General features: G+C 39.8%; 1 protein-coding gene across 1 annotated transcript; it reads left to right on the plus strand.

The window, feature by feature from the left end:
- Positions 1–13,640: 13,640 nt before the first annotated feature.
- On the plus strand, positions 13,641–22,935 carry LOC149289317 (phosphatidylcholine:ceramide cholinephosphotransferase 2-like). The gene is made up of 5 exons (XM_089490764.1): positions 13,641–14,095; positions 15,657–15,774; positions 19,445–19,598; positions 21,946–22,112; positions 22,732–22,935. The coding sequence occupies exons 1-5, from the start codon at positions 13,641–13,643 to the stop codon at positions 22,933–22,935; spliced, it is 1,098 nt and encodes a 365-aa protein (XP_089346890.1).
- Positions 22,936–24,648: the final 1,713 nt, after the last annotated feature.

Below are 24,648 nucleotides of genomic sequence, written 5' to 3' on the forward strand. Positions count from 1 at the left end.
CATAATAAAATTGCTGTGGCAAATTGGAAGCCACGTTTTCAAGAACTTGATTGGCTTTTCCTGCTTGCTGATTTACCAGAATACAATTGCTGCGGCAAATTGGAAGCTACGTTTTGAAGAACTTGATTGACTGTTCTTTTGATTTCAAATAAATAAGAAAAATACCATCTGTAATTTGCAGGAATTCACAATAAATGATTAAACGACACATTGTTTCAGTAATTCTTTGTTGTAAAATGTGTTATTAAGAAGCTGTTTTAAACTGAGAAGGTTATATATTTTAATGTCACTGCTGATTTTTTTTGGGGGGGCAACATAGGTACTGTGCTAATTTTTGTAGTAGTAGTAGTTTGACGTACCCCCCTCCTTGTAACATGCTCATCATGCCCTCTTGTTCTTATAATCTGTCATCGCAAGTATTTAAGATTTATCTGGGTTTCATTTCCATTCAGAGAATGTTTTTATTTGTTTAAGGTGATGTAATAGGTTTCTACAATTGTGATTAAAATAACGGCAATGCCAGATGACAGCCTAGACCAGGGGTGTCCGAGTTTTTTCTGCAGTGGGCCACTTCATCAGAATTGTATATGTCCGTGGGCCACACTTATTTTTCACTGTGAGAAAATATGGCCTTTAATAAAATATCCAGATTAAAATAAAGTAAATGACACAAAACCTTTACTTTTCCTCTCACTGATTTCTGGGCCTAGAAAGTGTTGTGACTAAATAAATTAAATAATTAAAATGAAATAGTTCTATTTATTCTAGGGATACACAAAAATGAAAATTCTGGACCAAAACATTCATGGTTCACTTAGCCAAAACCGAAAATGACCCCCCCACCTTTAAAAATAATAATAAAAACTCACATTTTTAATAAAAGTAGACAACCCACCACAATTGAACAAAAAAATTAGCAATATGACTTGGCATGATAGGAGTGTGATTGCTAACAGCAATCACACTCCTATCATACCCAGGCAACCAGTAAATGATGGGACTGTGCTTGATGTGAGCAATCACACTCCTATCATGCCAAGTCAGCCAGTACATGCTGGTACAGGGTGGCTGTAAGTGATGTGCAGACCCCATACTGCTGGCAGCATCAATACACAAGGGGGGCAGCTAGCTAGGTTTCAGCATGTACTGGCTGACTTGGCATGATAGGAGTGTGATTGCTAACAGCAATCACAGTCCCATCATGCCTAGGTTCCAGCACTTACACATCCAACCAGTAACTGCTGGAACCTAGGCATGATGGGACTGTGATTGCTGTTAGCAATCACACTCCTATCATGCCAAGTCAGCCAGTACATGCTGGTACAGGGTGGCTGTAAGTGATGTGCAGACCCCATACTGCTGGCAGCATCAATATACAAGGGGGACAGCTAGCCAGGTTTCAGCATGTGCTGGCTGACTTGGCATGATAGGAGTGTGATTGCTAACCGCAATCACAGTCCCATCATGCCTAGGTTCCAGCACTTACACATCCATGCTATCACACACACACTCATTCATTCATATACTCATTCAAACACCCTCCCCACCCCCTTACCTGCACTGCAGCTCCTCCATGCCGCTCACAGACTTCAGCAGGGGGCGCGGCCTCCCTCTGCGTTCTCTGGTACTGAACAGAGGAAGCAGGACTGGAGCAGTCATGTGATGTCACGTGAACTCTGCTGGGTTCCGCTTCCTCTGTTCAGTACAAAAGACCCTCCCACAGGCCTAGACGTTCCCCCAAGGATAATTGTGTACCAGGACTGAGCACAGGGTGGTCATTTCAGCCATTTCTCCAGGACAGATATAGATTTCACAAATAAAGTGTCGCCTCCAGTATGTGGGGAGGAATCAATTACTCAGTTATACATCCCGCATGCTTCAGGTGGGCACTTTTCGTGTGCCGGGTTACTAACATCAAAAGTAACCAACATGGCAACTCTAGCTGAACAACATGGGGTTCTATGTGAGTTACAGAGTTAATTATTAAGGCCCAGGAAATATTAAATTTTGGGCCTAATTAATGCAACCTAGAATTAAATTGGGGAAAAACATTTTCAAGTCAAACCTGAATTTAATCCGTAATTCAGACCAATCCATATATCAATAAAATCACAGTGCCGTCATCACAATGGCCCCCACATTCCCCCAAATACAGTATTTAAAAAAAAAAAAAAAATCTTGATGAATCTTCCTTGAGGTTTATCAGATGTAATCTTTTTCTTATTTTTTTTATAGGAAACAATTTAATATGACGCTTCAAACTAAATGCTAATGGTAAATAAAACTTTGCTACAAACCCAAATATCCATCTAGCAGTCATGGATTACAGGCATACACTGACATCCAGACACCACTGGTACAAAGACAGAAATATTGTACATCCGTTTGTGGTTTATCATATGTCGGTATACTGAAATTATAGATAGTATCCAGGCAGGGGCATAACTAGAAACCACAGGGCCCTGGTGTGAAAATTGCCCCGGGGGCCCCCAACTTTACAGCTGGCCTGTGCCATCATTGTCCCCAACTTGTCTGTGCCTTGTTTGCCCCTTGCCTCCCCCCTTTCAATATACACTCTGGCACATACAAATACACACACTTACTCATACTCACTAACACATGTACACATTCATTATAGCACATACTCCATGTCACCCACTTACACATTCATGCTCACACACACACAAAATTACGCATCCACGCTGACACACACAAAGACACATCCATCCTAACATACATACATATCTACAAACAGATATACACATATATATATATATATATATATATATATATATATATATATACATCCCATCTCCCACACCCACACCCCGCTCCAGCAGCTTTATCTCTGGCTGCTTGCACACTGTGCAGGCAGCCTTGGTTTCACCTTGTGGTCATCTTGACCTCGATACGCTCCTGTCTCCCTGTGCTGGTTCAAAATAGTTTAGAAAGGGCCCTTCTGACCTAGAGCGGTCCGTTCCAGGTCGGAAGGGCCCCTTCTAAACTATTTTAAACCAGTGCGATGAGACTGGAACAAAGGGCAGAAGGGTCCCGCCGCTGTGACCCCTGTACTTACTCCAGTGTATCCAGGGGCCCCTGGAAAGAGTGCCCAAGCTGGTAAAGTACGTAGCAGCACCCTGCCACATTGGGCAATGTCCCTACCTCTGCTCTGCATCAACAACAATTTAGTCTAGGATACATGCTACTCATCCCGCTTGGCGTCCGGTACCAAAGTGTGAGCACCTTGTATGTGTTCTCTTGTATTCCCATCGCTACAGAACACTTACTGTATGTGTGAGCCTACATATTTTATTCCACTGCTGGTTTCGAGATTTCTATCCCTAGCATCCCCTCCCATCTGCCCATAAATGCCAGCACCCGTTACACTATATGTCCATATATTGCTTATCCCACCACTACATCAGTACCCCAGGTTTGGCGAGTCCATCTATATTTCTTACCAAGGAAATGAATCAGTGGGACTGCTCTGCTTTTTAACCCACTGGGAGTGCTTTTTAAAACCCTCTCTGGACACCATTAATGAGGCATCTGTGTGGCAGAAGAGGGCTGCTCAACCCTAAAGTTTGGTCAGAACCTGCAAATATACGAAAAAATATAGAAAGAGGAGCGCACCCTGAAAACCATTCAGATTCACTTCTCACTCAACAGCTGGCTGCAAGGTGAGTTTTTTTGTTTGTTTAACAAGTAGTATATAACATAACAATTTGAGGAGGGCCCTGCTCAAAGGAGCTTACAATTAATGTATGCTGCATTACTGGCTAACACTGATGATATGTAAGATTTAAGATCGGTTTGAATGCATTTGCATCTCATGTAGTTACATTGCTTTATAATCATATATATGTTTGGCCTCATGTCTTCTCTTCTGCCCTATTAATTGTTGATTGGTTCAGGGAGCCTTTGTAAGCGTGGGTGAGGAGCAGGGAGGGAACTTCGGGACAGGGAACTTATAAAATAATATGTAACTATTTTGTACATAGACTATTATACGTTATAGGCTTATTTATTTATGTGCCTAGTAGCAACTATGAATCGCTTCCTGGCGCCTAGGGTTTCATCTACTGGTCGTACCAGCTCAATACAGAGCCGGTTCATCTGTCCAGCAGCCAGTTCTACATAGCCAACTTATTTATTCTATGTGGCACTGAGATGCAGATGTTTGGTGGGGTCGCGCAACCCAGCAGTAGTAGCGTGGCACCGGCTGGCTCCTACATGCGCATGAAATTAGTTGAGCACTGCTATAAGTATTGTTGCCAGAGCTCTGTTGTAAAGTGGTTAAACCCAGTGTGTGATTTTTAGCTTCACTTTGTTATATATAATGTAGTGTGTGTACGCCGTGTGATCATACCGTTTATTTATTCCACCTTTTTCCATCCCGGAATCCCGCACAAAAACACAACAGCCTCTAATTTCAACTAAAGGAAGGATCGCAAAGAAGCTCTGGTTTACATATTACAGGGGACAAGTACCATAATTGAGGTTTCTTTTTCTAGATCAAAGCTGGCTTAGTGGGTACACATGCCTTTTTTTTTTGCTAGATAAAAAGTAATTCAGCCTAACATTATAATTTGGGCCAAAAAACAACATTGAACGATCTGCTATGATTTATTTTGAGGTTCTAATAACAACATTTTGTCTCTTACCTCAAAAGTCACTAGTGATTCTATGCCGGTAAGGTTTTTTCCACAGATGTTCTTCTACAGATGTTGCACCTTACAGTTTAGAAGTCAAAAACGAATTTTATTGCTGCACAATCCATAATTTCCCTAATATATTTATATATTTAAAATAATTCATGCATTTTTTCCTCTCTGCTACCTTTTTTCAAAATTGTCTAATTTTGTGCTGGCCTTATGAGGATCTTTGGGGCATAAACATATTTTTGGCTAGACACTAGAAGTTACATTAAAAGAAAATGTTTATAGTCAGAATTCTATCTAAAAGAAAATAGTTAATAACATAAACAGCTTAAACCACACCACAGACTAAGAGAAATTCAATTAAAAATTTTAAACCTGCTTGTGGGTTTACTCTAAAAACCTGAAGGATACATTTCTTGTCTGTATTTATCCTGCTCTTTGTGCAACTCTGTGAATACTGAAGAGTTATAGATAGGGTTTCACTTTCTGTCATATTGAAGAACATCACAACCATTTGTTAACTCGTAAATGTGTTTGAATGAAGATTTTTTTGTTCCCATTTTCGATATTTTTGATTACTAAAAAGGGACGATGCTGTTTCATCTGGACAACTTTCAATCGATGTTCCTTGTAGTTATACTATTTTAGAATGCTATAAAAATCGATTTTGATTATGACATGAAATAATGCAGTGTAGCTTATTTTTTTTGACCTTGGTGTTAAGTCTTTAATATTTTAAAATGTTAACCAGAGAGGATAACGTTCCTAAATAAATTATATGAAATTTACAAAAACACTGCATTAAAGGAGCAAGAAAGACAAACTGAAATGTGAATGCTTCTGTCTACATGTGTATACTGTGATATATATTTCTCCGCATCTAGGGTCAGGTATTGAGGCAACAAAAGTAGGCATTACTTCGGCTTAAGATGTATTTTATTAATTATTTCATTTTTCCTTTTCTTTGTTTTACTTCATTATTTAATATTCCCAAGTGTTCAATATAATCATGGTGTAGTTTTCACTGCAGCAAGCATTGTAGATGTCTTATGAGGGCCCTAGAGTATATAAATATTGATGACCCTTTCATTTCAATTAGTATGGGGTAATGTAAAAAGTATATTTTTTGCTACATTAGATTTTTGTAGATCCTCAAAACAGAGGCCTTATTATAAAGTTAATAGCTTTGCAAAATAAAATTAACTTATATAATATACCTTTTTGAACGTCATTCAGTCAAATTTGAGTTTGCTAAACCAATCCCTGCTTCAATGAAATTAGAACAGCATTTCAGTTTCAAACTCCCATTTAATTTATTCACCTTCAGGGAAGGCAGGAATATGGAAAGGCAAGAGCTGAGCCAGGTTAGCCATGCCAATGCACAGGACCTCTCTTAGACTCAATATAACTCAAGAGCTCGAAAAGGAGCATTGTTTCAGCTGTCTCTGCTTTGTCTCTTCTCAATACCCATACCAATAAAATATCCCAATCCAGTCCAAATCCATATTGGGGCTGGGACAACCTACTTGTGGTGGGCTTCCAAGGCTTATTGTCCCAATTGGTATGGTGCTAGAGGTCTGTGATGCAAGCGACACAGACCTCAACATAGTTGATTCCTTCTTTGTGGTTTGTGTTTCTTCTACTGATTGTAACGCTCAACAGTATTAGAGAAAGAATAAGTAGAGGCTGCACAGACCTCCACTGATGCATATAGATCTCCAGTCCCTGGCAGACATTGAAGATAAAGCTTGGTCCTGGCCAACTTTACCTTTTGCCCTCACACTAATGATCCTGATATTTGTATTGGCTTATAATGTGAGACTGTATTATTTTTCATGTGTTTAAAAATTCACAGCTTTTGTAAGTATCATATCTTGTGATCGGAAATAATACCAGTTTGATTGCTAGAACAAAAATACCTGCGTGCTGTCTACTGGTGCGTTTTATTGAGATGCCTTTATTGGTATACTTCCAGACACGAGTAGACCTAAGGATCCATAAGCTCTTGGCCCATGATCGTCCTCTGTCTTTTTGCTTTTTAGCAACTAAACATTTCTTACCATTAGTTCCTTTGCACAGTGAGGATGCCTCTGGATATTGACCGTATTAATGAGTAGCTGCAGAGTTAGCATACTTTAAGTAATGCTTCTGCTCACCAAGGCTTAAAATAATATTCAGGGATTTCCACGTGGCCCTGTCAGAATGAGTCATGCTAGGGATAAGGGTTTCCTGAATCGTGATACACCGTGCGTCAGCTAGGCATCTTCCTAGTCGGTTTTCCAAAACATTATTTTTAGTACTGGCACTTATTTAACTGACCAGGAATGACTCATAACCTGTGATAGTACCCATGTAATATACTTTATGTATCATTCAGTGTTTAGCCAAACTAAACACTTGGTTTAGAAAAAATATTTTTTTCCAGGCTGGACTTTTTATATTTCATACATTTTGTTCTGTGAGCTAGACTGGATGCCACGACAGCTGTCAAAAATTTAATCCACATTTTGTGCAGATGGGGGTGTGTGTGTGTGTGTATGTATATATGTATGTATGTATATATATATATATATATATATATATATATATTAGTGTATATATGCGTATCTGCAACAATTGGGTTTCATTTCACATTGCTATATATTATGAAGGGTCGCCTGTGATTAAGCTGGGGAGTTGAAATGTTTTAGCTTTCCAGCAAACTTGAAGAATGTCTTTGCAATGTTGGTTATAAAGGAAGCATCATCATCAGATATAATCTGTGGTGTTCCTGTATGAACTACCCTTCAAAAGGTGTTCTGAAAAGAATGCTTTTGATGTTTTTTTTTGCTTGCTTCCTTTTAGCAGAGGTGTGTGAGATGTTTAGAATTGCTTACTCCACACGCCACGCCATTCTCCATGTGTGATTAGCTGCCCCTCCCCATAACTTGTGCGAAGTCTCAATATGTAAGATGGCTCTAGAAGTAGTAAAACGTGGAATGGAATCTACCTGCTTATTGCTTTCACCAGTTTGTTACAGAATAACGTATAATGTGTATCCTTGTCTCGGGCAACTTGGACTATAGGTTTAATTCATTAAGTTTGCAGAACAATTGTTGGTTTGAGTTACTGGTTTTATTCTGCTTAATGAAGGGTCAATGCTGACAAGTTAGAACTGCAGGACTATTGTCGTTGGCCTATATGCGTACTTCCTTGAAGTATGAAAATCGTGACTGGGACACTTGGCAGGGTCCAAAATGCACAGTACTATAATGAGCCACCTTCTGTCGCCTTGCTTGCAGTAGACAGATGTATGGGTTGTCAATTTGTGTGCGTACAGTGAACAAATACTATATCATATACCTACAAAGTGTCCCTCTTTTCTACACTTGTGTTGCTCTTTACAGAAACGTTAAAAGAAGTATATCTGTCAGCCCTAAAAATCACAGTAATTTGTATAGAAACACAATAGCATGTTTATTAATAAAATTGTGTAGTTGTTCTGTGTCTCAATGCCTTACTCGCATAAATATGCCACAATGTCCCAAAAGGTCCTGTTGAAGCCGCACCTTTAAACATACTCCCTAAAAAAAAAATGTTCCCCTTTGGCCACTAAAATGTCCTGAACCATGTTTGTATACTTCATGGTATATTCACTTTTAGTCCCTACTGAATGACTTATTCAAAAGGCCTGTTTTGCTTTGCTGAACACTACTCTCTGCTTTTGTTTTTAGCAAAATATCTTGTTTCTTCCACGCCATTAGAAAATTAAGGAAATGTCAGCAGACACTACAAAGGCATACTAGGATACAGGAGGAAAACACAAGGGACCAGACACACAGGTTAGTGCAAAATGACCACTCGTTACAGACCTGACAGTATCGTAGGCTTATTTGCAGCATAGATGTGAAGAACTGAAGAGTATCGGGTCACCATTAGATGATATGTCTGCTTTGACTTATCGGGCCAGGAGAGCTTGAATGTTCAATGGTCATCATCCTCTTCTTCCATGTTATCCTCATCTTGGAATGAAGCTTGTTTTTTGGCATAAAAAGCTATATGGAATAGGTAATATGGGCCTTAATTGAGCCAAATTGGTGCAATATAGGTTCTAGAGAGAATTTACCATCTGATAAATTTGAAAAAATCCAGAATACACCCTAAAAACTGGATGTGTGCTTCCCCGAAATTTGGTAAATTCATTTTATTTAGTGTCCCATCAGTACTTAATATTTATAGTGTAATTGTAGAAAACTGTAATACCCGCAGGCATTAAAGAGAAGGTTTAATTTCTGGGGGGAAAAAAAGACAGATTTCTGCACATTGCATTAGGATAATGGCTCCATTAACATGTGTGCAGTTGCATTTAAAACTCTGGTGGGAATCATGGAGCCAGACAAACAATTTGCCATTTTGTGTGAAGAAGATAATTTAAAATGCACTTTCACTATCTTTGATATGAGCTCTCTGGAGGTTTTTTTTAGGTTGTATGATGTAGAATAATGAATGTGGCATTCAATCAACTGCATAACACCTAGGAAATATATGTGTCGTGTCCCATGTTTCACATTTTTTAAATTTTTTGTGGAAAACCAAGCAGTTTAGATTATATTGAGATGTGTTTTTGGTGAAACTGCCTTTTTGTTACTATTAAGTACGCTCATCAGAGACATGTGCACCCAAACCTACTTCCCAGTCATAAGAAGTGTTCCCTCTAAGCTGTGCGCTTGTGCGCGCGAACATAGCTTTTTAAGAGAGCGCACACGTCCAAAAATTGTGCGCACAACAGTTTTTCCCCCAAAAAGAAAAAAATAATAATTTTTTTGAAACTTTATGCGGCGCGGATATTGTGCGCACAAAATTTTTGCTCTGTGAAAATTTTTGCACCAGAGAAATTTTCTGCGCACGCCAAATAAGAAAAATTAGATGGAACATTGGGCATAAGGTATGTGCATAACCATGCATGCAACCAAGTCCCAGGCCAAAGGGGGAAAGCCCTGACCATGACCATGGTAACCATGACAATGGAAAGCTGTCAAACGGCAGCAGCAAACACTGCTTGCTTCACTGATCTCTGGGGAAACAAAGGGATATGGCTGCCCCTTTAAACTTAAACTGAGTAATTAAAAAAATATATATGTAGCCTATTTTAAATACTCAGAGTATGAAAATAATAGAATGTAAGTAATGAAGAAATGGGATTGTAGGAATGGCAGGGGCTGGACATAACACATGGTGGGCAAGTTGGGGCAGCTGCGGGCCCTTTAACTAGTTTCTGTTTACAGAGAACATGGAGTCGCTTCCCACCGTGGGCTGGTGTGCTTCAAATTCACACCACTGATTGACTTATATGCATTAAAGTGCTTCTGTTGGCTGGAGTGTTCCTTTTCAAGGAGAAAGCTTTTGCCTGCAAAGCTTTTTACACCACTAAAAATATGACAGGATAATGTGTGTGTGTTTTTTTTTTTTCTGTCACATTTTCTTAAGGATATATTAGCTTCTCAACATAATGCCACAGATTCCCATTGGGTATTTACTTACCTCTGTTTGTTAACCATGTGCTTCGTTTGGATTCCAGTATCTACAAAAATAAATCCTTTTTTTTAATCTTTTGTGCGATCTCTCGCTTACCAAGGGACTGCTTGAACAAAACATTAAAACCTGAAAAACCTGCATTATGAACAAGTAAATATATTTTGTAATATAACTATTATTTGTCCGTCAGTTATCTCGGCAGTTATACATTGTATGCATGCCTAATGCCATGGGAAGAATCTAGACATGTTATAATACATATTGAACAGTGTTATGGCTAAATAGTTTCAACGACTACCTCCTTGCATATATCCCCATTCACTGATCGCTAATATATCTAAATCATTTATCACCAGTTACGTGGGACATATTTTTAGTATAGATAGGCAGCCTATGTAAGCGAAGCATCACTGTGATGATGGTAAAAACCTCTTCTTGCTCTATCAGCGTGTCTATCATGTTTATGGCTCAGGTAAACATAGATTAGAAAAAGGGTGTGCCATGAGATTACGTGTATCTTCGCTGAGGCATTTGCACAAAGAATAAATTCTGTGATACATGTTAACCATGTGGATAAAGAAATAATGTATACATATTTGCTGTAAAAGAGGTTGTCAGCCTAGTTGCGTGGGCACGTTGTAAAAATTAACTTGATAGGATTATGGCATTTGACAGAAAAATGCAAATTGTTATTATCTATACTTCATCTTGGTGGAGCTACTACCATTTCTTCATCTCAAGTAATCTATACAAGACAGGGATACCTACTTATATAAAGTATTTGCTTGATTATAAGATGACCCCCCAAAATTTGAATATTTAATTAGGAAAAAAAGAAAGGCTGAATATAAGACTACCCTATAGGAAAAAAAGTTTTATATTAAATGTTTCATATTTAATAAAAACCTAGCCCCAGTTATGCACATGTGCCCCCCAGATATGCCTTATACCGCCTATATGTCACTCTGCCTCCCTGATATGCTTTTTAACCCCCTATATGCCACTCTGCCTCCAGAAAGCCCTTATACCCCCACCCGCATATGCCACCCTTACCCTCCCCCGACTTACCAGTGCAACCTCCACCGGCTGCCAGAGAGGAGGATCCGGGTCCCCTGGAGCGCTGAGGGGGATCTGGATGTTAGTCTTGTAGTCAGACCTCTATTTGAGGTCTGATTAGAAGACGACCTTGAATATAAGACGATGGTTATTTTTCACAGCATTTGCTTGTCCTATAATCGAGCAAATACGGTATTATAGGTAGACCCACTTTAATGATTGTACGTATCCCACAGAGACAACTACAAGCACCGGTGGTATTTGTGCTTGGGGGCTCCCAGTGACACATCGTGGCCCAAGGTTGTAGATTTGGTGGTCATCAGCCTTAGCACCACTTTACTTGAGGCCGATTGCTGAGATCTTACTTGGAAGTGGGTTGGCTGCACTGCGGAAGTCTGTGTAGGCCTCTGCTATACTCTGCTCTACTTTGTGGATTGCATAAAGAACGCGTCAATCAATAGAGAGTAACCACCTTATCGTGGTAGGGCAAGGACTCCCATAAATATCACTAGGGACACCAGGAGGAAAAAAATCTGCCCCTAGCTCATGAAAATTTGATGGAAAGGGTTTGGAAGACTGCTCTTTGTTGTTCCAGTGGAAAATTCTACTAATTTGGTCAGTCGGCTGTTTTACAGAATCCATTCGTGATTGATACAGAAGGAACATAGAGTTCCCACATACTTTTACCAAGAGTGCTGTAATTCTTACTTGTCAACACTTGCTATGCAGTTTACATTACCAGTACTGTAGGTTACAAAATAGCTGAAGAATTTTGAGTGATCTGAATTCATTATATAACGATAGCTAATTACACGCCTTCATGGGGAATGCATACATGGTCGTGGACTATGTCCCTTCTCCAGTAATTTACATGCACCTGTAAGGTTAACCAGTGAATACAACACAGTATTGTCTCAGCAAATACGAAAATATTTTGTGAGAAAGCTAGTATGTCAGCAGTGCTACCCGTACTTCTAAGAACTGAATATAGCCACATAGATGTGAATAGTCTTTTGACATCAACCATAGGTTTCTTTTTTGTTCAGGGACTGCAGATATTACAGAATTTGCCCCAGAGAACATGGAGTACTTAGTCTTATTGGGCAACATAGATAACATTGGCTGAGGGGAAGGACCACTGAAATTACTGTTGGGGCTCTCCCTCACCAGAAAAGTCAGGACCCTTGGGGTCTCCACCACAGTATTTTTGGTGTCTTCATCAATCACTTTCTCTGTGGCGATAATCAATGTGTCGCAGTACATATTGTGAGGAAAAATCCAAAAACATGTGCACAGTGGTACAAACTGTGCAAAAAATATGTGCCCGTGTCCTGGCTGGACCTTAGGGGTCCTCACTGGACCTCGGGGCTCCAAGCTACCCAGCCTTAAGAACAGAGGACCAACTTTCTCTCACTCTCAGGACTCAGTCTTAAATGATACAGTTGCATAAGAAATGCAAAAGAAAATTGTTTATTTACATGTTGAAAGGATGGCCCTGTAAATTGCATACTTGAATTAAGATTCTTAAAAGTCACCTCACTGAATAAATTATGCATTACGCAGGGTCAGCTCAGCCCTTTATACAGACAAATACTGTATCCCAGGGAAGACCCTTTATAATGCATATTGAATTGAGGTAGTTGAAAACAAGCTCTCCTATAATTTTATTTCAGCTCCCACTTTAGCAGATCTGGAGTAAAGCATGTTAAATTATACTCTCAAGGTGGGTTTCTATTACATGTATATTGCATATTTTAATCTGTGTTCTGCAAACATCGATATTTGTAAACTAGTACTAGTGTATAAAACTGTATAATATGGGGAAAAAAACAACAGATCAGCTTTAAATATCAATTTTTCACTTTTGATTAAAAAAAATCCCAGTCTCAATTTTCCCAGTCCAAGTTACAATTTTCAAAAGTTGTAGACTTTTTTTTTTTAATCTTGCCCTGCTGAAAAAAATAGTATCTTCTTTGATTTCTTCTTTTTTTTTTCTTTATCTAATTCTCTTTTACCTCGATCTTGTCTACAAACTGACAGCTGTTTCTGTGGGCTAGACAGACTGCCAATAGTATGATTGTCTAGACTGCAAAGTCTATGTTAAATGGTGACCGAACATTGAATTCAGGAAAATTGTACTGTAGTGCTTATTGTGTATTGAAAATCATTTAAATTGCTTTTGTGTTTAGAATAAGTGTCTTGTTATTATGTCTTTTTTGTAGATTTGTCTATAACAAGGAAGAGAAAGAAGAAAACATTTTCCTAATAAGTGGCCTCTCTTTCTGCACTAAAATATAATCATATCGTTTTTCAGTTATCTGGAATTTGAAATATCTTCATTTGGAACAAAGTTTATGATCGTACATTGCCCGGTATTTCAAAGAAACTGTTATAAGGCTTTTTGCACAAATGGATGGCATTGAGACGACAAAGATTGAAGAATATACCGTGTCTCAGGACAGTGAAGTGCCCAATGGTTTCCCCAGATCCATTTCATCCAATAGTGAAGATGACAAAAATGTTAAGATTAAACCCAAAAGTATGCCCAATGGCCTGCGAAAAGGAGCTAAGAAGTATCCGGACTACATTCAGATTGCTATACCAGCAGATACTAGGAACAAATTCCCTTTGGAATGGTGGAAAACTGGCATTGCCTTTGTTTACGCATTATTCAACATGGTTCTCACCACTGTCATGATTACAGTGGTACATGAGAGAGTACCTCCAAAGGAGGTGAGCCCTCCACTGCCAGACAAGTTCTTTGACTACATTGACAGGGTGACATGGGCCTTTTCTGTATCAGAAATAAATGGAATGATTCTGGTTGGAATTTGGATAATCCAATGGATTTTCTTGAGATACAAGTAGGTATAGCTGTATATTTATACTCCAAATATTACAATTCATCCCGTTTATAAATGCAACAAAGTATTTTTCTGTTGATGTACTGGTGGAGGACATATTCTGCATAGTCATTTGAATAATGGCAGTTAAGATCCTATCTCTACTGAGTTCCATGGAGCGATGTGATCACTGCTGAAGGAGTTTGGCAGATGTTCTGATGTAGCATATTCCAGTCCCTTCTGGGATTCCATTAACTGTCATTCGCTAAAAATTACCATTTAAATTTTTTTTTCCAGGCAGCTGCTTAGTTGCCAGCGTTCTCTCCTTCGCTATTGAGGCTTAATGTAGTGGTGACACTAGGGGAGCTTTTATATAATGTCATACCCTATCCATGTTATGTGGTGGTATAGTGATGCAGCTTAATCTGCATTAAGAGCCAGTAGCAAGATAATGTAATACCCTGACCTGGCTACATTCACCTTTATTATAAGTTATAGGGAGCAGTCAACAAAGTTACCCATGCAAGAGTTGCGCAGTGAGGGGGAAGATGGCTGCCAGATGGCTCAGCCCCGCTACACACTGAAAAGAGATTGCGCATAGGACACCCTACAGTGCCACCATGTACACGGTATATGATTGGCATCTTCGGTCTACTTTGTCAACCACATACATGGTAAGCACTGAAAGGCTTAGCTATACATGATGAAGCTTCTCCTACAAGATGGGCACAGTTAGTATGATGAGCATTGTTTTACTTATATGTCACTTCAGTGACGCATCTACGCTGAAGAAGAAATAAGGATGCTAACTTAAGTTTTTCTACCTAAATGCTTCTGCCCCAGTTGCTTTTTGCATTTGTCCTGTCCAGTGCCTCCAGGAAGTCACTTGTGACCAAATTAGAACTGTCGGCAAAAGTGGTAGATGCCAATAAAAACATGGAAGGTAGTAATAGATCTAACAGGCTTATTTTTTAGGAGTTCAGAATGCTTGTTGGTTACGAGTAGGTTTTTATAGCCCTAAAGTACTCAAAAGTATGCATAAATTATGTAATACATGCACTATTCTTGCATATTTAGAAAGTTCTATAAATATATCTATCGTATATCTCAGTAAAGTCCTCCACCCTATCCGCGCCTTTATCCACATCCTCTAAAGCTGTTGGGAGACATGTATGACTATTACACTTGCTATTTGTAGTATTTTCTCTTAACACTTTTCTCATGTGGTTGTGTGGTCTGGTCTTTTATATGCTTTTTGTCATTTTGTTCTTGGGTATCCCTCTTTCTTCATGATTGGTTAGATTGTCTCTTAATTGTTCATATATACTTGCAGTTATTACGATTTTTAACTGCAAAATGCTTCGGTTCATTTTATGGACTTTTCTATTGGAACTTTGTGCAAAATTGGTAGAGATACTCAAGGCTATTCTTTCTTCTCAATATAACTACTATATAAAATATGGCCAGAATCTACTTGAGGGACCCTTTTCAGCCCAAAGCTATTTTATTTCTGCAATCATTTTACAAAGGTTTCACCTCTCTCTTCCACCACGTCTAACGTGTCTGGTGTTTTTCCTTGCAGATCAATTGTTGGACGCAGATATTTTTTTATTATTGGCACTTTATACTTGTACAGATGCATTACCATGTATGTCACAACCCTTCCAGTGCCTGGATTGCACTTCCAGTGTGCCCCAAAGGTAAGAGTACCAAACCATCTACTCGATCTTATTAAATGCGGGAACACTTAACCTTAGTGGTATTCTAAAAGATGGTGCTGAAGGAAAGAGTTTCTGGATTTTCGGTTTTGTAAACTATGAGTATGCTTTTAGTATACAGTGATTGCTGTGGAGATGCGTGCAAGCCGCTCATCACCTTTATAACGCCCTAGGTTTAATATTAAAACCTGTAGATACAATGAGTCAATATATGGAATTCTATTACTTTAGTACGCCATATATTGTATTAACGTATCCTTTTTAGATGTTATGGAGAACCCAGTTCTGGTCGCAGTGTACAATAGAAGCAGTCAGAAGCCATTAACACTTCATAAATGTGAACTCTGGCCAGTTGTATTTGTGCTGAAAGTTATACCTGTTTATCGGTTTCATCTCATGTTGTAAAATACACTATCCTACGCTGTCTGGATGTAAAGAAATGGCATGTCCTTGATCATGGGCGTAGGAACCCCTAAAAATCTGGGGGGGATAGCTTTTTTACTGGTAGGGTATACCTGACCATTTCACCAACAGGGACTTTTATGACATTGCATTCTAAATACATAGACATTAATATGTAGTTGGTCCCCCTTTGCAGCTATAACGGCTTCCACCCTTCTGGGAATGACTTCCACAAGATTTTGGCGTGTTTCTGTGGGGAATTTTTGCAAACCATGCCTTTATGGACCTTGTTTTGTACACTGGGGCACAGTCATGATGGAATAGAAAAGGACCTTCCCCAATGGGTGTTGGAAAAGAGGACAAAGTGTTTGGGTCCTGAGTCTCTTCACCTGTACGTCCTACAACCTCTGTGTCATTAAATATCTCTATATGACATCATTGCCCTGGAAGATACATATGAAGGCATATTAAAGTCTTGGGCAGGTGGAGCTGTGGGTCGACAATGTTAAAATATAATGAAATCTAAATAAATACAAACGTGACAGTTACCAGTTCATAAGCAAATCCTTGGCTGTTCATCAGAATAACAACATTCATTTCTAGAATTCTGGACCATTGTCTCATTCACACACATACAATGCATATACATACACAGTTATGCAGCCACTTAATTTACATATGAGAATGGAGGGAGGGCACCATTTTTAATATTGGTTAAATTGCCACCAAATCCTGAATTTGTTACTATTGGTATATTATGAAATTGCCAATATACTAGTAGCTAATCTGGAATTGTGCAGGTTTAGAAGGCCCTGTTTTTTTAATGGAGTAAACAAAGGATTATATATGAGTTTGTGAAACCTCCTCCATTGAAGAACAGCCCTACAGGCGTCTTCTGATTGTAACATGCAGGGGATGTATGCTAAGGTTGTTGCTTTAATTATCTAGGGTGGTGAAAAGTGCAAGGTGTTGTTTGCCTATCCGGGTCAGATGATTTGCCATTAATAGCTGTTGATAAAACAGAGGTTACACGATCAAGACTGTCTATAATAATAATGGGCAGCTCTCTTTCTGGCAACATATGCTTCATTCTGTTGTTCATTATTTATGTACGGTTAGTTACAAAACACAATTCGCACTTTTTGGGGTTTTATATAAAATATCTAGATGTACATATTTGACCATTATGTGCCACATTGTGTTACGTTATTCTGCATTCTTCCTATTCATTAAAGCAAGAGTTGTCAGAAGAATTACGGTTTCTCCACCCTCCAGTGTAAAGTGCTGAGCTGGTCCTGTATAATGCATAATTTAATGGGTGACGAGACTTTGGAGAAATGTCACTGATTTAACTATACACTATACAGGGCTAGTCAAGCTCTTACTGCAACAGAAGTTCACAGCAGTTATCTCTTCATAACATATTTTAAAAACAAGGAGCTGAAACTCGACTCTCCCTATAGTCCATGAATATTTTTTTATTTTTTTTTATTCATGTTGTTTGCCTCCCTTATTATTATGGAGCTTTCATTCTCTGTAAAATGTAGGGCTGCAACTAACGATTATTTTAATAATCGATTAGTTGGCCGATTATTGTTTCGATTAATCGATTAATCGGATAAAAAAAAACAATATGCAAATTTTTTGTTTATTTAAAATAATTTAATGAACTGGATGTTAAAAAACAACTTAAAATTTACATTAACATTCTTATTTTGTTATGATGTAATAAAAAAACAATATTTTCAAAGTACAAGAACCCAAACACAATATTTATGAAACAAAATAACCCCAAACATTCTGAAAAGAGGTGGACTATTACTGTTCAAGAAACTTTGCCCCAGCCCTGGCACTTTGCACCCAGCACTTTGCCCCACCCCTGGCACTTTGCACCCAGCACTTTGCACCCAGCACTTTGCACCCAGCCCTGGCACTTTGCACCCAGCACTCAGCACTTTGCCCCAGCCCTGGCACTTTGCGCCCAGCACTTTGCACCCAGCCCTGGCACTTTGCACCCAGAACTTTTCACCCAGCCCTGGCACTTTGCACCCAGCACTTTGCACCCGGCACTTTGCACCCAGCCCTGGCACTTTGCACCCAGCACTCAGCACTTTGCCCCAGCCCTGGCACTTTGCACCCAGCACTTTGCACCCAGCCCTGGCACTTTGCACCCAGAACTTTGCACCCAGAACTTTGCACCCAGCCCTAGCACTTTGCACCCAGCCCTGGCACTTTGCACCCAGCACTGGCACTTTGCACCCAGCACTTTGCACTGTGCCCCTGCACCCAGTCTCCAACTCTGCCCTGCACCCAGCCCTGCCCCCACACTCACACCCTGCACCCACTCTGCCCTGCACCCAGTCTCCAACTCTGCCCTGCACCCAGTCTCCTGCCCTGCCCCCACACTCACACCCTGCCCTGCATCCCCACCTCCACTCTGCCCTGCACTCAGTCTCCTACCCTGGCCTGCCCCCCCCACCCCCACTCTGCCCTGCATCCCCTGAAACCCCACCCCCACCCCCGCGAATCGCTCTGTGCGAATGGAGCCACTCGCACAGAGCGGTTCGCTCTGTGCGAATGGAGCCACTCGCACAGAGCGGTTCGCTCTGTGCGAATGGAGCCACTCGCACAGAGCGGTTCGCTCTGTGCGAATGGAGCCACTCGCACAGAGCGAACCGCTCTGTGCGAACGGAGCCACTCGCACAGAGCGAATCGCTCTGTGCGAACGGAGCCACTCGCACAGAGCGAACCGCTCTGTGCGAACGGAGCCACTCGCACAGAGCAAGCCGCTCTGTGCGAACGGAGCCACTCGCACAGAGCGAACCGCTCTGTGCGAACGGAGCCACACGCAACTAAAAGAAGGCGGAGAGTGCAGAGCGTGTAGCGGAAGCGGGGAACGCTCGCGGAGGTAAGTAAAAGGAGCCGAGTGCTCCAACAACGAATCGATCACTCGATTAATCGATAACGGAAATCGTCGACAACGATTTCCGTTATCGATTATTATCGATTTTATCGATTCGTTGTTTCAGCCCTAGTAAAATGTATATTCAATAAAAATACAGAATAAAAAAGCTTTTCAGAGATGAACCCAACAGTGTTATAGTAAAAGTATAGGAGATAACAGAATCTTGGCAAAAGCAGCAGAACAGTAATGTGCCTTTTTTTTGTTGTTTGAACATTGAGTGCGCAAGTTGAAATTGAATAAATAAAGTAGTTTAATCACCTGTAATCCTTCTTCTTTTAATTTCAGCTGAACGGCGATTCATATGCTAAAGCACAGAGGATCCTCCGATTGATATCCGGAGGTGGCCTTACCATTACAGGCTCTCACATCTTGTGTGGAGACTTCTTGTACAGCGGACATACCGTCATTCTGACTCTCACCTACTTGTTCATCAAGGAATGTAAGTTCCAATAGAAGGCTGTTCGGTCGTATCCCTGTGAATATGTGGTATGGAGAAATAACAACATACTCAAAGCATCAAAGTGTCGAAAGGCATTTACACAGAAGTATGCGAAAACATAGTGTAGATGACTTTATATTCCTTCATCCCGATGTTAGTTAGATCTTAGCAAGTCAAAAATGATGAGGGATGGTCCAGGTCCGAATTGATGTTTTGGCCAGCTTCTAGTACCATCGAGTTGATGCCTGAGCTGCCAAGTCATTCTCTGCAGTAGAGACTGACATTTATCTGAGTGCTGATCATCATAGTTGGGAACTTCTCAGCTCCGGCTACCCGGAGCCTTCCCTTGCGGGACGCGGCCAGGACTGCACACTGACGTTAGCCCGACATCAGTGGGCGGCCCCGCCGACGTCAGGGGAGTTCCTGCTGACGTCGGTGGGCGGTGTCAGTGGGGGAACACCCCTATGTAAAGGGAAAAATGGGCGTGGAGCGGGGCATGTCAAGACCCGCAGCAGCGCTCACCCGGCAATCTCCGTGTCAAACCCGGAGAGTTCCCAGGTATGCTGATCATGTTTCTTAGTGGATCCTGTCTGGTTCTGGCCTACACCCCTCCCATAAGAGTGAACCATATAATATTTACTGCGTGAAGTTGTATTTCAATAAATACAAAGCAACGCAGTGAAAGACATTGGGGAAAAAAAGGACAGTAAATTAATTATTTTTTTTAAAACGTATTATGTTCTGAGAGGCTGGATTATATTAGCAACGCATTTAATCCTTTTCTGGTCATAATGAGGTTGGCACTTGTGTCTGATTTCCTCCAAATTATTTTCTGATAAAACCAGAATACCATTTAAAGAGCATCCTGTATCATTGCGAGTACAGTGTTGTGGAAGCCAAATTGATTATCGGGGCTCTTAGCTTCAGGATGCGAAATGCTGTAATGGTTTCTTTTTATAGTCCTGCATAAGCTGGGAGGGATACTGTTATTATTGGAGCGTTTTTCTGATTTACTCTCATTACTCACGTGGAACAGATGATGATGAGACTACTATTCCCTTAAGACAAAATGTCATTTGTACACGCCACAAAAATGTCAAAAATACGTGATGCATTATCCTATTACTCCCAGGAGCATTGTGACCTAGGCTGCTGCATAGGGAGAAGAATTAGGGAGGGTGGGGGTTTCTGCATGAATGATATCGGTATGAATATGGTTTCAAATGAAAGCCCTGCTTGTCTATATATATATATATATATATATATATATATATATATTTATTTATTTATTTATTTTTATTTATTTTTATTTTTGGGGGGGGAATCGTGGTTGAGCAAGCATGCTAACTTAGCAAACAGCTCTGGTCTTTATGGTATGAAACACACTTGGCCTTGAAAGGGTAAATCCCAGTTTGGCAAATGTAACACAAATTTGCTTGTGTGTAAACAATGAAGTGACTTTTTTACTGTGCATTACCATGTGTTATATCAGTATCACATGATAGTTTGTTTTACTGTGTATACACTGTGTAAATATGACTCATATGTTCTTAAACATGGCACACTAGCCGTTGTATGCACTTTAATGCATATGATGACCTAGTATTACCTTTATAATCAACCTTTTCTTCTTTTTTTTAATCAAAATGCATAAAGTGAGTTATCGGAATACTCTTTATACACTTGGTCTGTTACCCCATCCCCAGTTTCTTGAAAGCCTCTCTTGTTCAGCGTAGGGCAAACATTTATGTACTTGCCTCCATCCAATGCTGGCTTGCAAATGTAATTAAATTGTCTAAACAAAATACATTATGCCTTACTCAGATACATAAATCACTACCCTTAGGTCAAAAATGTTGAGAGAAACTTGCGCATGTACAGTTGTGTGAAAAGAGGAGTTGACCAGGGATGTATCCTGGCCTAGACTTGGGGCCAGACCTCAGTATTGTGTTATCTGAATCTTTGATCTCCCCAATCAGCCAGTTTACTCCGTGGAGGCTGTGCCAGGTCAGCATACCCTCCGTAGACTTAATTTAAAGGCACTGCACACCTTTAACACACGGTCCTCAGGAAACTGCACCTCACCTGGAAAGTTCCAAGACAGAAAACTTTTGTTCCTAAAAAAAATTATTACGGTGTGCAGTTTTGAGAATGCTATACAGAACACTACAGAGATGCCTTCTACTTGGGTCTTACAACACAGTAGAGCCTAAATATGTCTGTCTCCGAAATTATACAAATATTTGGCAGGCCCATCTACTTGGGTATCACTTGGTCCTTGAAATGTTTATTCCTTTACCCCTGTAAGACTTGTAATTTTGATAGCTGAAAATATTTTCTCTCGCAGATTCTCCTCGTCACTTTTGGTGGTATCACCTAATCTGCTGGCTTTTAAGTGCAGCTGGTGTGGTCTGCATTTTAGTAGCTCACGAACACTATACAGTGGATGTCGTCGTTGCTTACTTTATAACAACAAGGCTATTCTGGTGGTATCATGCCATGGCTAATGAAAAGGTGAGAGGATGGTAAACTCTATAAATTGCCATATGTTGTGCATTGGATAATTAGTATTGCGTGTAGATCTTAACCCCTTAATAACAAAGCCCGTACATGTACGGGCTCAAAATGCATTGTTTTCAATGGGTTTAGGGACCGCCCATTGTCCTTAAGGGGTTAACTGAGAGAAACGTTGCCTGTGGGGTACACGTCCACAAGCTTGGAGACCATATATTCTCCAAATTGTAGAACACCTTCAGAGGGAAGGCCATGAGAGCTTTTAAACATTGCAAAGCTATATCAATAAAGAAACTGAATGAAGACATACTCCAACTATGCTGTATAATGGTTTAATGGGTTCAGTTTCATTGGAAGTATGTAATGGAAGGTGTCTGTGCCCTTCTTTTTTTAATGTAAGGGAGTTTTATTTTACTGAGATGGTGATAGATAAATAGAACAAGCTAATACAATTAATTAGTTTAAATATGCATTGGATAGGCATAGGGCAATCCTAATTCTAAGACAAGACCAAGGAGTGTCTACATCAGTAAAAATGGGCAGACCAGATGGACCAAATGATCTGCTATCAAATTTTATGTTTCTATAAAATCTGTTTATTAATGTTGTCTTTTTGTAGGCATTGAAGACTTCATCCGCAACAAACTTCCTTTCCCGTGCCTGGTGGTTCCCAGTGTTTTACTTCTTTGAAAGGAACGTTCAGGCCTGTATTCCATGCAGCTTTGCCTGGCCAATCTCTTGGCCTCTCGGTTGCTTCAAGTTCTCATGTAAAAAGTATTCGCGGGTTCAAAAGACGGGAGAGGACAATGAAAAATCCACCTGAACTGTCATGAAAGCAGAAGGCAACTTTGAATGCTATTTGAATCAAACTGTTATGCTCTAAATTAACCAAAGGAATATTTTCTTATTTAACAAAAACAATGAAGTGGACCAAGTTTTATGTATTTAATTTGAAAAAAAATATTTTAATGGGGATACAGAAGCATCACAGTCAATTTTGTGCCCCGTCCCTTTTTTTTTTTGGCAAGTATTACATTTATGTCAAGGTTGCAAAATATAGAATATATTTATATAGCAATTGATTTGTGCCATTACAATGATGGTTTTGGTATACATCAAGGTGTGTGGGTCACATTGACTCCAGAAAATGGAGTTTCTTTTAGCGTTGGTATACATTAGTGGCAGCTTGCAGATGTCTAAAATTTCTTTCCAAAACCTGGTGCTGTAACAGTACGTCAGGTGTCTCAATGTTAGGTTATCTCTTCCTCTGACAAAGTAATAGGTTCAGTTTCATCAAAGAGCAGGCTTGGCCTAGAGAATGCCCAGAGTTTAACTTGTGTAGTTTACATGTGGTAGTTATTATTATGAAAAGTCAAGCTTAAGAGTGCCAAAAGGCTTTAATCTAGCAATTACAATTAAATATTCTACAAGTGTTGTCCTCTAATACAAGTAAAATTTACACTACAAACCAGTGTTATTCCCAGTACATTGCTAGTTTTTTATGAGGGTCCCTAAAGCTGGAACAATATCATCATGCTTCCTTTAGATGAGGGCATGCTTGAAATGTCCACAGCAAGCGCATAGAAGAACCATAGCTTTTTTAAAAGGGTGCATAGAACATCACATTGACGTACCACTCACAGTCCTATTTTATCATACAACATTCTTTATTAATTCTGTTTGTCTTCCTGTTTAGCAGTAGTATACATTTTGGCTATGTGATAGACATTTCTCAAGGCAGTACTAGAATGTTTAGTAATATGTTCTGGAGTAGCACTGACAATGCAGGCTTGTTTTCCATTTAACATAGATGATATTTGCAAAAAAGTTAATCGGTTAAAGATGCTGAGACAGTCTATCTATATGCCACTTCCCGGAAATGATAAGTTGTGTTGTGATAAAAAGGTCTCCAGCTTAACTCAAGTTGAGTGCTGTCAAGTTCCCCCCTAGCTGGCAAGTTTAGCGAATAGTTTATTCCTACAGTCAAATGAATATTTATTACTACAGTCAACATGAGAACTTGTATTCACTACTGGTTATTGCAGTTATTGACTACAGTAACTAAAGTTTTGAATCTATCTTGTATGTTGTTGGGGGTACTACATGGACTCGTGGCGGGAAAACTGTCTTAGTATAGTGCCTCCAGTTTGAAAGTATGGATACCAACATATACAAAGTCTTCTAAACAAAAATGATTCCAGCTCACCCAGTTATAAAGCAGAACTGTTGGAAACAGGGAGAATGAAACAGATCTTGAAATTATTGTTCTCTGTTACTATTTGCAGAGGGTTAGTACCTCATTAATGTAAATATTTGATATATTCAGAAGAGGTCATGCCCTAAGGGTCCACGTTATACTCATGCGACTTTAACATATTAAAAAAGAACCACAAGGTACATTATCGTTTATAGAGTCAGAGTAATGAATACATTGATTATTACTGTTAGTGGTGTTGCAGTGCTGGCTTCTGTGTACACCATATATCACAACGCCTCATTACCCGTACTACCCCCCTTTCTGTCTCGTCATTTTTTT

This window comes from Sceloporus occidentalis, unplaced genomic scaffold (assembly GCF_023333645.1).
Source record: "Sceloporus occidentalis isolate IW3139 unplaced genomic scaffold, rSceOcc1.0.p SCAF_46, whole genome shotgun sequence".
Classification (NCBI taxonomy): Eukaryota; Metazoa; Chordata; class Lepidosauria; order Squamata; family Phrynosomatidae; genus Sceloporus; species Sceloporus occidentalis.

Coding starts and splice junctions, on each gene's coding strand:
- LOC149289317 (XM_089490764.1), top strand. CDS start 13,641: ATGGATGGCATTGAGACGACAAAGATTGAAGAATATACCGTGTCTCAG. Junction 19,599..21,945: donor CTACTTGTTCATCAAGGAAT/GTAAGTTCCAAT, acceptor TTTCTCTCGCAG/ATTCTCCTCGTCACTTTTGG. Junction 22,113..22,731: donor ATGCCATGGCTAATGAAAAG/GTGAGAGGATGG, acceptor GTCTTTTTGTAG/GCATTGAAGACTTCATCCGC.